The 12,859-nt window shown below is 51.2% G+C and overlaps 1 protein-coding gene across 1 annotated transcript; it reads left to right on the top strand.

Moving 5' to 3' along the window:
• Window positions 1-53: 53 nt before the first annotated feature.
• On the top strand, window positions 54-3,547 carry LSM7 (LSM7 homolog, U6 small nuclear RNA and mRNA degradation associated). Its single transcript, XM_066253393.1, has 4 exons — window positions 54-98; window positions 188-278; window positions 1,597-1,668; window positions 3,268-3,547. The coding sequence occupies exons 1-4, from the start codon at window positions 93-95 to the stop codon at window positions 3,408-3,410; spliced, it is 312 nt and encodes a 103-aa protein (XP_066109490.1). The 5' UTR covers window positions 54-92; the 3' UTR covers window positions 3,411-3,547.
• The last annotated feature ends 9,312 nt before the right edge of the window (window positions 3,548-12,859 follow it).

Consider the following 12,859-nt stretch of genomic DNA (forward strand, 5'->3'; position numbering starts at 1 on the left):
AAGCTCCGTGCAAGTGCTGCGCTTGCGTACGAAAGGGGTTAAAGGGCGCGGAGGCGGTACTCGCGCGGAGAGGCTTGGCAAGGCGAGACAAGATGGCGGTGAGCGCACGGCGACGTTGGCGGGAGCGTGTGAGGGCAGATGAGGTCCCGCCGCGCTCCCCACCTCATGCGCTCTGCTTCCTCTGCAGGACAAAGAGAAGAAGAAGAAGGAGAGCATTTTGGACCTGTCCAAGTACATAGACAAGACAATCCGGGTGAAGTTTCAGGGAGGCCGCGAAGGTGAGGCTCTTGCTTCCGCAATCCGTAACGATTTGCGAGAAGTAATGAGGGGTGAGAGTGGCAGCTGATACCGGTCAGTGCTTAGGCTCTTTGCCCAGATAACTCGTGCAAGCCTCCTAGAGACCCCGGGAGGTTGGAGCTGCTCATTTGCAGCTAGGGAAACTGAGGCATGGAAAAAGGGACCAGACTTAACCCAAAGCCACAGTGCGCAGCTGGGACTAGGATGGAAGACTGCCTCCTGTGCGGTTCTGTCGCTCCATTTCTTCACTGATCCCCCAACACCAGGGTTCCTCAGGCTCCGTTAACTTTGGCGTCAAATGTTCTTGGTGTGGATGCTGTCCTGGGCACAGTGATGTGTTGAGCAGCATTCCTGTCCTTGACCCATTGGATGCCAGGAGTATTCCTTAGTTTTGACAACCAGAATGTCTCCAGACATTACCCTGTGCCCCCTGGGGGCAGAATTGCCCCTATTGTGACCGCAGTCCTACAGTCAGTGTTCTCATAGGAACCAGGCGCACCTATCAAAAACAAATCAAATCTTGTTCTCTATTCAGCCCTCTGTGGGCTCCCCGTTGTCCCAGGGTAAAAACAAACTTTGATACTTCAGAGTTACTAATGGAGCTCTTGTCTGCCACCAGGCTGTAAAGGTACATGTTTTCTTGGTTTGGTGTGCTTTCCCCAGGTTAATGGTCAGAGTTATTGCCCTGCTCTTAGCTCAAGATACTGGCTCTGGAAGCCTTCCCTGACCCCTACATCTTCTGTGAGGTCTCTTTGTTGTAACCTCCTGGTAGCACCTGTCACAGTCAGTTTGTGTGAACATGGTGTATTTACCACTGGAATCTTGTGAGGAGAGGGCAGTACAGCACTTAGTCCCTGCCTTTCAGGGAAAATAGACAAGCAGAGTGCTAACACAATGGGTTACCTATCTCCACCAGGTGAAACCAGGGCAAGGAGAGGCCTGGAAGATGAGAGGATTTGGAAAGGAGGGGTGAGGAGGTGCAGAAGCAGAAGCAGAAGCACAAATGAGTGTCAAAGTCTATAGGACGGAACAGTTGGGAGAGGCAGTAGGGGCCAGGAAGGATGGTTGGTCTGTCAGGGGCACTGGGGGCTCTCCCAGTCTCAGGTGCAAAATACGTCACTTGGTCAAGGAGCCATAATATAGGACACCCATTTGATTTTTTAATTGAGGTTAAATTCATATAACATAAAGTTAACAATTTTAAGATGTGTAATTTAGTGGTATTTGGTACCTGCCTCCTAAACCACTGTTGATCTTACACCTTTTCATGTCTCTTCTCTTCTTGGCGATTCCTACAAGCCAGTGGAATCCTGAAAGGGTTTGATCCGCTTCTCAACCTTGTGCTTGATGGCACCATCGAATACATGAGAGGTGAGCGCAGCCAGTGGGGTTTGGAGGCATCCTTGTGGGCCTTCTTCCTGTTCCATATTCACTAACCTGCCATCTGAATGATGAACGTAGTCCTTGTAGACCAGACAGCTGCTGGATATGTTTCGTCTTTCACTGTCCTAGCATTCCAGACAAGCTCAATACACAATCCTTCAGAGACTTAAATGTGGAAGTATTTTGCTAATCCACCATCACTGATCCTGAGACACCTACTGCCTGGCTTGGTTAGAAAGATGCCAAGCTACACGGGTTCGGTCAGCTCCATCTCCTGTTGTCATTCTGTGTTACCCCTGCTGCTGACAAAGGGTCCTATTACCTTTATATCCTGCCCCCAATCCCTGTACCTCCAAGTCCCCAGACCCTCCGTCCGCAGCAGCCTACAGCAGTCAGGTTATCGTTATCCCTGGCCCATCAGCCAACGAGTTCATCACCTCAGCCTGATCCAGGCATTAAGGGGATGCCAAGACCTAGAAATGAGGGAGGGTCTTGCTCCTCAGGGGACCATTAATGTCTTGTTGAGACACAAGTTACTCTGGCAAAAAGTAACACAGCTATACAGGAGTATCACAGGGCCACCAAGCAAAGTCACCGTTTGCAGGAGAAGCATGGTCTCAGCTCAGTTGGCCAGCTCCAGGGCCCTCTTGTTTTGCCCTCATTTTTTCTCTTCCAACCTGGGTTCACCCAGACTCCCAGCCCAGCCTCCCTGGGTGGATAAATTTCCTTGTCTGTTGGCCCCAACACCTGGGTCCAGTGGGGAAACCAAGTTAGTATGAGCATGCAAAGGGCTTAGGGCCAATTGGCCCTGGCAGGTGTGGCTGCTGCTCTTTCCACGGAACTTTTCCTACCAGGGGGCTGCCCTACTTGCTGAGTAAGTCTGTATTCTCTCATCTCACTCCCAGAACATTCCCTAAGAAAGGCTTGGACCCATCTGAACAGACAAGGGATGGAAAATTCAGGCCCTGAAAGCTGTTGTCCCTACAGTATCGGGGTAGAAGGGAGAGCTGCCTCCTCTCAGAGAGGGTCTCTGATTTCACTGGGCCACCTGGTTCTCCTTTCCTCCACACCCTTCAATAGCAGTAATGGGGACTTTTAGTTGCTACAACCTCAGAAGAGCTTCCCTGGATCTTGCTGTCACTGCCATGGGGTCCTTCTTGCTCTGCTGTTACATTATTTGACATGAGTGAACAGTGGCCCCACAGAGCTTCCACAAATTTGTATTCTAGCTGCCCATCTGATAATATGGCCTCAGTGCCTCTGCTGGCTCAGGTGCCAGTGCCCCCAATTAGTTTTGTTACCCAGCATTTCTGTGGTCCCTTGGGCTTCCATGTTCTCATTTGCAAAATGAGGACAGGCTTTGAATGGTTGTTTCCAGAACTCCTGGTCTGTGGGCCCTTGCAAGGAGAAAGGATGCAGGTCTAGCTTTGGGAGGTGCTTGGCCTGCTGCCTCGGCCAGCACACTTCTGAAGTCCTGGGCAGTGGGGTGAGAGAAGCGATCAGAGGACTTTTTGATTCAGGTCTTCTGACCCCATCCTGTCCCAGGCATGGTCTCAAGTTCTTACTCCTGCCCTCTCTTCTCCACAGATCCTGACGACCAATATAAGCTCACAGAGGATACCCGCCAGCTGGGCCTGGTGGTATGCAGGGGCACCTCCGTGGTGCTCATCTGCCCTCAGGATGGCATGGAGGCCATCCCCAATCCATTCATCCAGCAGCAGGAGGCCTAGTGGGCAAGGAAGACACAGACAGGGATGCCCTCAGACTTGGAGCTGTCCCTCCCGCTTTATGTGCTGCCTTCAGAAATGAAACTTTCCCTTTTGTATAGGTTATTCTTTGTTTTCTTAATAAAATTGCAAACCTCTCATTTCCAGGAGCCCCAGAGTCCTGCTTTCAGCCTTGATGTTCTGGCAAAGCCTGGTCACAGGAATTCAGGTCACCCAAGTTGTCAAGCACCAGCTGTATGGTTCATGATGAGGACTGGAGCATTCAAAGATGACCGAGGCATGCACTGTCCAGTCCAGGCTGAGGAATGAGGATGTGTGAGGTTGGAGCCTCTAGAGTCCCATCAAGGCCACAGCAGGTGCAGACATCCCAGGCCAGCCTGTGGTTCCGGGAGGGTAGGCTGGCCACCAGCCTACTCAGCAGGCAGATTCCAGTAGCCTGTCTCTGCTCTGCTTTGTTCCTTGAATGCCTCTGGATGCTGACCTGAGAGATCCCCCAAACCAGGGCCTTTCAGGTCACATTCCCACTTAACTGTGTTCTCAGAAAAAACAGATGGAAGCCTAGATCTCAGCCCTGGCCCACCCAGAGCCCTTACCCTGCTTCCCTCAGCCCAGCACTTCACCCCAACCCTCAAGTTTTCTGAGAGGACCCTCAGCTGGTCCTCTCAGGGGTAATGCTTACGAATGCTCCTCATTGCCCCATCCTTAAAAGCGGGAATTTTCCTGGCCCTTTTTTCATAAACTCAGTGTCCTTGTTAGGACTCTGTCCCCTACAGTACTGTCCTTGCTAAGAACAGCCAAGTCAGTCTGATTTGTCATGCAGTAGGCCTACAAGCGGCTGGCAATTCCCTAACTGCTGTGGTCATGCAGAAAGTGGTCAGTGGATCACTACTTGTCCAACAAAGCCCCCAGATAAATAAACCAGCTGGATCCCTGCCTATCTCAGGATATGGGCTCTGCTGTGGCCAGACAGCATTATCTCCAACTGCTGCGCATTAGCTAGGCGGCCGTGGGGCCAGTCCGTGCACGTGGTCCCTCCTGCCCTCTTTCCAGCCATCTGGCCATGCCTGCCTCCACCAGTCCCTTATCAGAGGCCTCATTCCAGAGCCAAATCCAACAGCTGGGTAGTGGGGGTGCTGGCCTAGCTGTGGGCAGGTTGCAACCCCGGGGAAGGCTGTGACCTAGAACCTGGGTACACCCAGCATGCCAACATCCAACTCTGTGCCTCAGTGTTGTAGAGTGATTCTCCTGTGTTCATTAAAAAACGGACCTATCCTGGCCAGGTGGTGGCGCAGTGGATAGAGTGTCAGACTGGGATGCAGAGGACCCAGGTTCGAGACCCCAACGTCGCCAGCTTGAGCGCGGGCTCATCTGGTTTGAGCAAAATCCCACCAGCTTGAGCCCAAGGTCACTGCCTCCAGCAAGGGGTTACTCGATCTGCTGAAGGCCCGCGGTCAAGGCACATATGAGAAAGCAATCAATGAACAACTAAGGTGTTGCAAAGTGCAATGAAAAACTAATGATTAATGCTTCTCATCTCTCTCTGTTCCTGTCTGTCCCTGTCTATCCCTCTCTCTGACTCACTGTCTCTGTAAAAAAAAAAAAAAAATAGGACCGAGACTAAAGCAGGGAGGCCACATGGTAGAGAGAGAATCCTGACACCTAGTCTATTTGCTCCACACACCAAGCCTGCCCTGTCTAAGGCCAAGACACTGACAGACCTAAGCGCTTGGGGTCAGAAGGCCCAGGGGCTCAACCCCGGGGTGGGACAAGGTGGGGAGCAGCAAACTTGGAGCCTAATCAGATTTCATTAGAGCCTGTGGGCAGTCAGGAGCCAGGAGAGAGGGACACATGGTTTTCTAGCTCCCAGCTTCTGTCTCACCAGACTCTACCTGGTACCCCCACCCCACAGTTTTGCCCCTCAAAGCAGCCCCTAAGCTCCAGGCCACTCTCCACAGATTCCCTCACCTCCCAGTGAATTGATAAGGGCTAAAGCTGCCTTCAGCGTGTAGCTTAGAGGAAGTGTAACAACTCTAAGGTCCAGTTCCTTCTCTCTCAAGTTCAAGCAAAGGCATTGCATATCCACTCTGTGGCTAGGCACTGGGCTGCAGTTGTGTGGGGAGTTTTTTGTTTTGTTTTCTCTTGTTTTGTTTTGACAGAGACAGAGTCAGAGGGACAGACAGACTGGAAGGGAGAGAGATGAGAAACATCAATTCTTCGTTGCAGCTCCTTAGTTGTTCAGTGATTGCTTTCTCATATGTGCCTTGAACAGGGGGCTATAGCAGAGCAAGTGATCCCTTGCTCAAGCTAGTAACCTTGGGCTCAAGCTGGTGAGCCCGTGCTCAAGCCAGAGACCTTGGGGTTTCAAACCTAGGTTCTCCGTGTCCCAATCCAACGCTCTATCCACTGTGCCACCACCTGGTCAAGCAATGTGTGGGGAGTTCTTTAAGAGTATAAAGCGGCCCTGGCCAGTTGGCTCAGCGGTAGAGCGTCGGCCTGGCGTGCGGGGGACCCGGGTTTGATTCCCGGCCAGGGCACATAGGAGAAGCGCCCATTTGCTTCTCCACCCCCACCCCCTCCTTCCTCTCTGTCTCTCTCTTCCCCTCCCGCAGCCAAGGCTCCATTGGAGCAAAGATGGCCCGGGCGCTGGGGATGGCTCCTTGGCCTCTGCCCCAGGCGCTAGAGTGGCTCTGGTCTCAGCAGAGCGACGCCCGGGAGGGGCAGAGCATCGCCCCATGGTGGGCGTGCCGGGTGGATCCCGGTCGGGCGCATGCGGGAGTCTGTCTGACTGTCTCTCCCCGTTTCCAGCTTCAGAAAAATAAAAAAAATACAAAAAAAATACAAAAAAAAAGTATAAAGCTTTGTGTAAGTATGAGGATGAGAGCAGAATGCTGTGGGAGCCCAAAAGAGGGAGACCTGACTTCCTGGGGTTCAGGCAGAACTCTCCAGAAAGGGAGATAAGATGAGCTCCTACCCCGAACCATATCCACCCTAGAGAGTGACTCTGACCTAGTTTATAAAAGACTGGAAGTAGGTCCAGGCCAGTTAGCTCAGTGGTTGAGCGTCAGCCCAGCATGTGGATATTCCAGGTTCAATTCCTGGTCAGGGCATACAGGAGAAGGAACCATCTGCTTCTCCCCACCCTCCTCCCCAGCCATGGTTCAATGGCTTGAGCAAGTAAGCAAGTTGGCCCCAGGCTGAAGATGACTGCTGAGGATGGCTCTGTCACCTCCAGGTGCTAAAAAGAGCTCAGCAAGGAAGAAACTCCCCAGATGGGCAGAGCATCACCCCATAGGGGGTCTTCCAAATGGCTCTGGGTACAGACACATGCAGGAGTCTGCTTCTTCTGCTCTCACTTAATTAAAAAAAAAAAAAAAAAAAAGACTGAAAGTAACCTAGCTGCCCATCCCTGGGGCTCTGCTATACAAACTCAAGTTCCTCTGACAACTACAAAGCAACTTTTTACAAACATGTTGATCTCTCTGTGCAGGGTATTTAAATATAGGCACAAATTCTCTGCAGTTCTTCCTAGCAAGGGGTGGGGGCAGTCTATTTCCACCCCTTGGAATTTGAGGGCTTGTTTTGCTGATAAGAATATGGCAGAAGTGCCCTGGCTGGGTAGGTCAGTTGATTACAGTGTTGTCCTGATAGGGCAAGGTTGTGGATTTGATCCAGGTAAAGTCACATACAAGAATCAATAAATGCATAAATAATTGGAACAACAAACCAATATTTCTCTCTCTCTCAAATAAATTCTTTTTTTAAATAAAAAATATAGCCCTGGCTGGATAGCTCTGTTGGTTAGAGCATTGGCCCAAAAAGCAGAGGTTTGCCGGTTCGATTCCCAGTCAGGGCACATACAGGAATGAATTGATGTTCTTCTCTTTCTCTTGCTCTTTTTCCACCCCACCTCCGCTTCCTCTCTGGCTAAAATATCTTATAAAAATTAAAAAGAAAGAAAGAAAGAATATGGAAGAAGTGACAGTGTGGGAAGCCCTAGTTTCTAGAGAGGCCTTGTGGTCTTCATCTTTGTCCTCTGGGACCACCGCCCTGACATAAGGAAGTTGGAACAGCTTCCTAGAGGCTGGGAAGCCACGTGAAGAAGCACTGAGGCCCCCCAGCCAACAGCTAGCACCAAGGGCCTGTGCACTAGTGAGGGTCTCTGAATTTCTGGGGGGGCCCTGCAGGTGTCTGAGACTCCTGAGTTAATCCAGGAGGAACTTTGAAGCCAACTCACCAAATTATGAGAAATAATAAGTTGTTTTATGCCATTAAGCTTGGAGGATGTTTGTTATGCAATTACTGGTCACTAAGACTTGTTCACTGAGTCCTATGACAGACTACACAGAGAAACACAAGTTTATCCTGCTGATACATCTGGTATGATACCATTTACTTAATAAATTTTTTAAATAGCTTAGGTTGCTATGCTTTTAAGTGTATAGAGAAAGATCTGGAAGGGCCTGTGTTGACCCGGGATTGTAGGTGGTGATCAAAGGAGCCTGTTAGCCTATTCTTGTTTCAATATTTCACAAGGAGAGATTTTAATATTTTGTATTATATAAAAATTTTAATATTTTACAAGGAGTCAGAAAGAGAAGGCCAAAAGCACATAGGAAGATGCAGAGACAGATTTATAGAGATGGGAATAGCAGATTGAGGCAGTTACAGGGTAGTGAGAGGGAGAGAAATGAGCACACAGCCACCTGGCCAGTGACACTGGATCCCTGTCCTCCCTGCCCTCCTGGACCTGGTATAAACCCTCAGCCCCCATGACCACCAGCCAGCCCACAATGCCATCTGACCCTTGCCCTGATCCCATCCTTCCAGCTCTCAGCCTTGCAGACCTCAGAATACTGGGTGGGGACTTCAGCCACCAGACCAGGGGTCAGCTCTGCTGCATATGCAGACATTCACCACAGCCCACAGCTTCACGGGCTTCAGAGTGCTAGTTGAGAAGCCTCACATGTTGCCTGCTGAGGTTCCGCTCTGGGAGACATTGCCAAAGCCCCCAGCAGATGCAGAGAGAAACAGACCCCAGCTTTGGCTCCGACCAGCCAGAGAGCACCGTGGCACCACCACCACCCCAACTGCAGATTCTGGAGTCTCTGAAAAATGGACAGAATTTTGACATTGGTGACAGTCAACTGTGTCATCTTCCCAGCTGCCTTGTCTCCAAAACAGCTTGTAAAGGATGGGCTAAACACCCCTTCTGGTTCACTTAGCCTTCCCTCAAACCCTCTCATTATCCTCATTCACAATTGAGGAAGCTGAGACCCAGAGAGAATGAGCAATATTTGAAGGGTCACACAGTCTCTTGCACCTTCTGCCCCTCACACCCTTCCTGTGCTCTAAAGCCACCAAAGCTGATTGTCTCATGGGTACAGAAATTAAAGCCCAAAGCTAAATAGGTGGGGGACCACGTGTGGTAGGGCGGTGCCAGCAGAGAAGGGAAGAAATACCTGCCCACCACCCTGGCTCCAGACAGAAGTTGGGAGAACAGGTGCCCTTGCTCTCTTGCTGCAGGTCCCTTCTTGCCACTAACAGTCAAAGGGAGGCCTCACTGTGATCCCCAGCTCCAGCAAAAGGACTGGACAATGCCGATAGCCTGGGACCCTTTGCCATGGAGCCCAGAAGACCCCCTATAACATCTAGATATGTCGCTGTCTGTTTCCGGATCCCAGATTCCTGGTTAGTGAAACAAGAGAGAAATCCAGTTGTTTGGACTCAGATGAGGATGTGAATGTAAGAAGAAGAGGGTTCTGTGAAGGGGAAACTTTGCAAATGTGTGTTGGGGGGTGGTTCTTGGATCCAGGGATGTTGGTATGAGCTCAGGGTCAGCCCAGGCTGAGAGAGTGAGGACACCCCTCCATCTGGCCCTCCTGCTCCCTGCTGTTCTCAGCATATCCCTCCCCAGCTCCAAGCCCGCTCAGAGCCCCTACTGTCTGCAGGACAGGTACCTCCCAACCATTAGACTAGGAGCTAGAGAATGGGAGGTCTCTGATGCCCAATAAATGTTGGCTACTGAATGAGGGCCTTCCTGTCTTTTCACACTTTCTACCTCTTTTCAGGACCCAGGTCAGTATCTTGCCATCTCTTTACCCACCCTGTCAGCTCCTGCCCACCCATCCTGGCCATGTCATGCTGACCAGAGCCAGCAGAGGTCAGAAATCACCCAGGAATGAAGAGCTGGAAGCAGAAAACAACCTTCCCGGTGTGCTAGGCAACCTAGAGGGATTAGTATCCTTTCCATGTTACAGATGGGGTGACTGGGGCTCTAAGATGTTCTGTCACACACAGCTTTGGGTCACACACAGCAGGAACCCAGCACAACCCCAAGAGTCTGGATCTGAAGCCCAAGGCCTCAATCACTCTGTATGCACTTTTGCTATACAGCACCTAATGGGTCCACACACAATTACAGAGGGGACACCATGTGTCTGGGACCACATCTGAGGCCACCTGCCCCCACAGCTTCCCTCCACCAGCTGAAACCACCAATCCTGCACATCTTGCTGGAGAAAGAGGACCAAAGGAGGAGGGATTTTAATTTTAGAAATAATTATGGCCTGACCAGGCGGTGGCGCAGTGGATAGAGCGTCGGACTGGGATGCAGAAGGACTCAGGTTTGAGACCCTGAGGTTGCCAGTTTGAGCACGGGCTCATCTGGTTTGAGCAAAAACTCACCAGCTTGGATCCAAGGTCGCTGGCTCAAGCAAGGGGTTACTTGGTCTGCTGAAGGCCTGTGGTCAAGGCACATGTGAGAAACAAATCAATGAACAACTAAGGTGTAGCAACGAAAAACTGATGATTGATGCTTCTCATCTCTCTCCGTTTCTGTCTATCCCTCTCTCTGACTCTGTCTCTGTTAAAAAAAAAAAAAAAGAAAGAAAGAAAAGAAATAATTATGGCCACATAAGAGCTCCTGCTGGCTTTCCCAGGCACAAGGGCACATGATAAGAAGAGCCTGTGGCCCCTGCTGCACCCCCACCCCAGATGAATTTGGGAAGCCCCCTTGGCAGATAGCTGCATCCCTCCCCCCAGCCCCTCCCATGGCTTCCCCATCTGGAGCCACCCTTTCCTCCTGTCTCCACAGCAACGTCCCCATCATAGGTGGTTGTAACCTTGGCAACCAGGTAACCTTGCCACTCCACTGCTTTGGGGGCTCTGACTTGTGACTACACCCTCTTCCCACGCTGTCCCTGCTCCCTATGGCAATATCCTACTGGTGCTGAGCCCAGAAAGGCCACCCAGCAGCTGAATACACCACCCTCTCCTTCTGAAGTGCACATGCCAGCCATTTGCTGAGCACCTACTATCTGCTCTAGGGATCTAGTAGTGAGCAAGACAGGAGTAGTCCCTGCTCTCGGCGGTGGGCTCACACTGGAAACAGGGTGCAGGGAGACACTGGCCAAGAACAAGACAAAACATGGTTTCAGGGAACAGAAAACCCTTTGAAGGAAAGGAGGTGCTGCTCCCTCCTGGAAACCCCACCTCCAGGAGCAAAATCTATCACCCTCAATGTTACTGGACCATTGGTTCATTCAGCCAATATTCATTGCACATTTATTGTGTGCCTATTGGAGCCACAGCAATTTTTTAAAAGGGCACACGATAAACAGGATAAATAAGTAAAATTACAGACAGAGTATCCTAACTGGGGAAAGTGACAAGGAGGTAAGGATGGGACAGAAAGAGGCAAGGGGGAGGAGATGTGAGTCAGAAAGGAAGCAAGGCAGATCAGGGCAGATGTCTGGGGGAAGGGTGGTGCAGGCAGTGGGAAAAGCCATACCAAATTCCTGATGTGGCATGTGGCCCTTGGCCTCACCCTGCTGTTCAGCCAGACGTCCAGAGCAATGACTGCAAGCTGGGCAGAGCCACTGTGGAAGACCAAAGAGGAGTCGCCCAGTCCCATTGCCAGGAAGTGGCACGACCAAGATTTGAACCCAGATTGTTGTGTTGGTTAGTCCTCCTCACCCTGTAGGCCTCATCTCCAGCAACCCCTCTTTGAGGAAGCAACCCTGATCCCCAGACTAAGTAGGGCACTGGGTGTCTCTTTGAGGTTTCCACCATACTTTGTGATTATTTTATGAGTCTGTTCCACTCCCTTCCCATGGCAAGTCCCCTTGTTCGCCACCAGCATCTCTCCCTCCCTTATTCCAAGACCCCTGAGAAGCAGGCATCAGGAGGAAGAGAGAGAAGCTCAGAGAAGAGAAGTGGCTGTCCCAAGTCACATAGCTCATCCCAGCAATAACTTCTCTGTGTAGGGCCCTGGGCTGGCCGTGGTGGGAATTCACGAGGGAGGGGCACTCACATATTCTTTCTGTACCTTTGGAGGCCAGGGGACCAGTTAGGAAACCACCCTCCTCAGCCCGTAGGGGGGCCAGCTTATGGCCTCCTGGGATGCAGTTTCTGGGCCGTGGGCCAACAAAGCAGTCTGGGAACAGAGCCTGCTTGAGTCACAGGTGGCTGAGCTGATGCCAGGCCACCATCAAAGCAGCTGGAAGGATGCAGTGATTGGGGAGGGCTAGGGGGGAACAGTGCAAGGTTATAAGCATGCAGTCTTAACCAAGGGAACCTCTCCCTTGGGTTAAATGGCACCTCTGAGCCTCAATTTGCTTATCTCTGAAATGGGAACAATAAAAGTTTCCATCTGTGGCCATGGGGGTGCTACAGGAGGTGAGAGTCCCTATTTGGAATGGAGACCAGCACACAGTAAGTGCCTGGTCATCTCAGCTGGGGTTATTAGCATGATGGGAGTATGCCTCCTACCCTTTGTCCTCTGCCCCGTGCCCCACACCCTGCAGTAATGTCCTGCTTCCCATGCCAGACCCCACAGTGTGAGTCTCCTGAATGGGGCAGTAATCATTACTGGCCAGTTCTGGGCAGGCCCAATCATAGAGTGTTAGGACACCCATTCCTGGTCCCATTTCTGCCCTGGTTTCTTTCTACATGAGAGCCACATGTCCCAGCCTGAGAGTTGGGAATAGGGACACTTTACTCTGATGTTCCATGATTCTAGGATGTCTGCTCCAATAAGATGGCTTTCATCTCACAAGGAAGGCTCCCTCCCAGGGATGCGGGCCCCCATACCATTCATTGCATGTAAAAGCTAGACTCTCATTTTCCCACAAACATCCCTTAAGCACCCTCATACTGCACAGGCCAGGAGAGAGTGTGATGATGAAAAGGCCTCATTAGTTAGACAAACCCAAGTTATTACAAACTAGCCAAGGAAGCATGGAGGGAAGGGCATTCCAACCAGGTAGAGGGAACAGTGGGTACAAAGGCCCTGAGCCTGGAGACTGTGGCATGTTTGAAACAGAGCAAGGGGATCTGCACTAGGACCAGAATGAGGGGAGGGAGGAAGGCAGGGTAGACAGATCCTGAGGGCATCACAGAGCCAGAGTTGGTTCTGGAGGCTGTGGTTAAGCTTCCTCTGGGACCCACATGGG

The sequence above is a fragment of the Saccopteryx bilineata genome, chromosome 1 (assembly GCF_036850765.1).
Source record: "Saccopteryx bilineata isolate mSacBil1 chromosome 1, mSacBil1_pri_phased_curated, whole genome shotgun sequence".
In the NCBI taxonomy this organism is placed as follows: Eukaryota; Metazoa; Chordata; class Mammalia; order Chiroptera; family Emballonuridae; genus Saccopteryx; species Saccopteryx bilineata.

Excerpts from the sequence above, each read along its gene's own strand:
- LSM7 (XM_066253393.1), top strand. Across the intron at positions 279-1,596 it reads GTTTCAGGGAGGCCGCGAAG|CCAGTGGAATCCTGAAAGGG; the intron begins GTGAGGCTCTTG and ends GATTCCTACAAG. Across the intron at positions 1,669-3,267 it reads CACCATCGAATACATGAGAG|ATCCTGACGACCAATATAAG; the intron begins GTGAGCGCAGCC and ends TCTTCTCCACAG.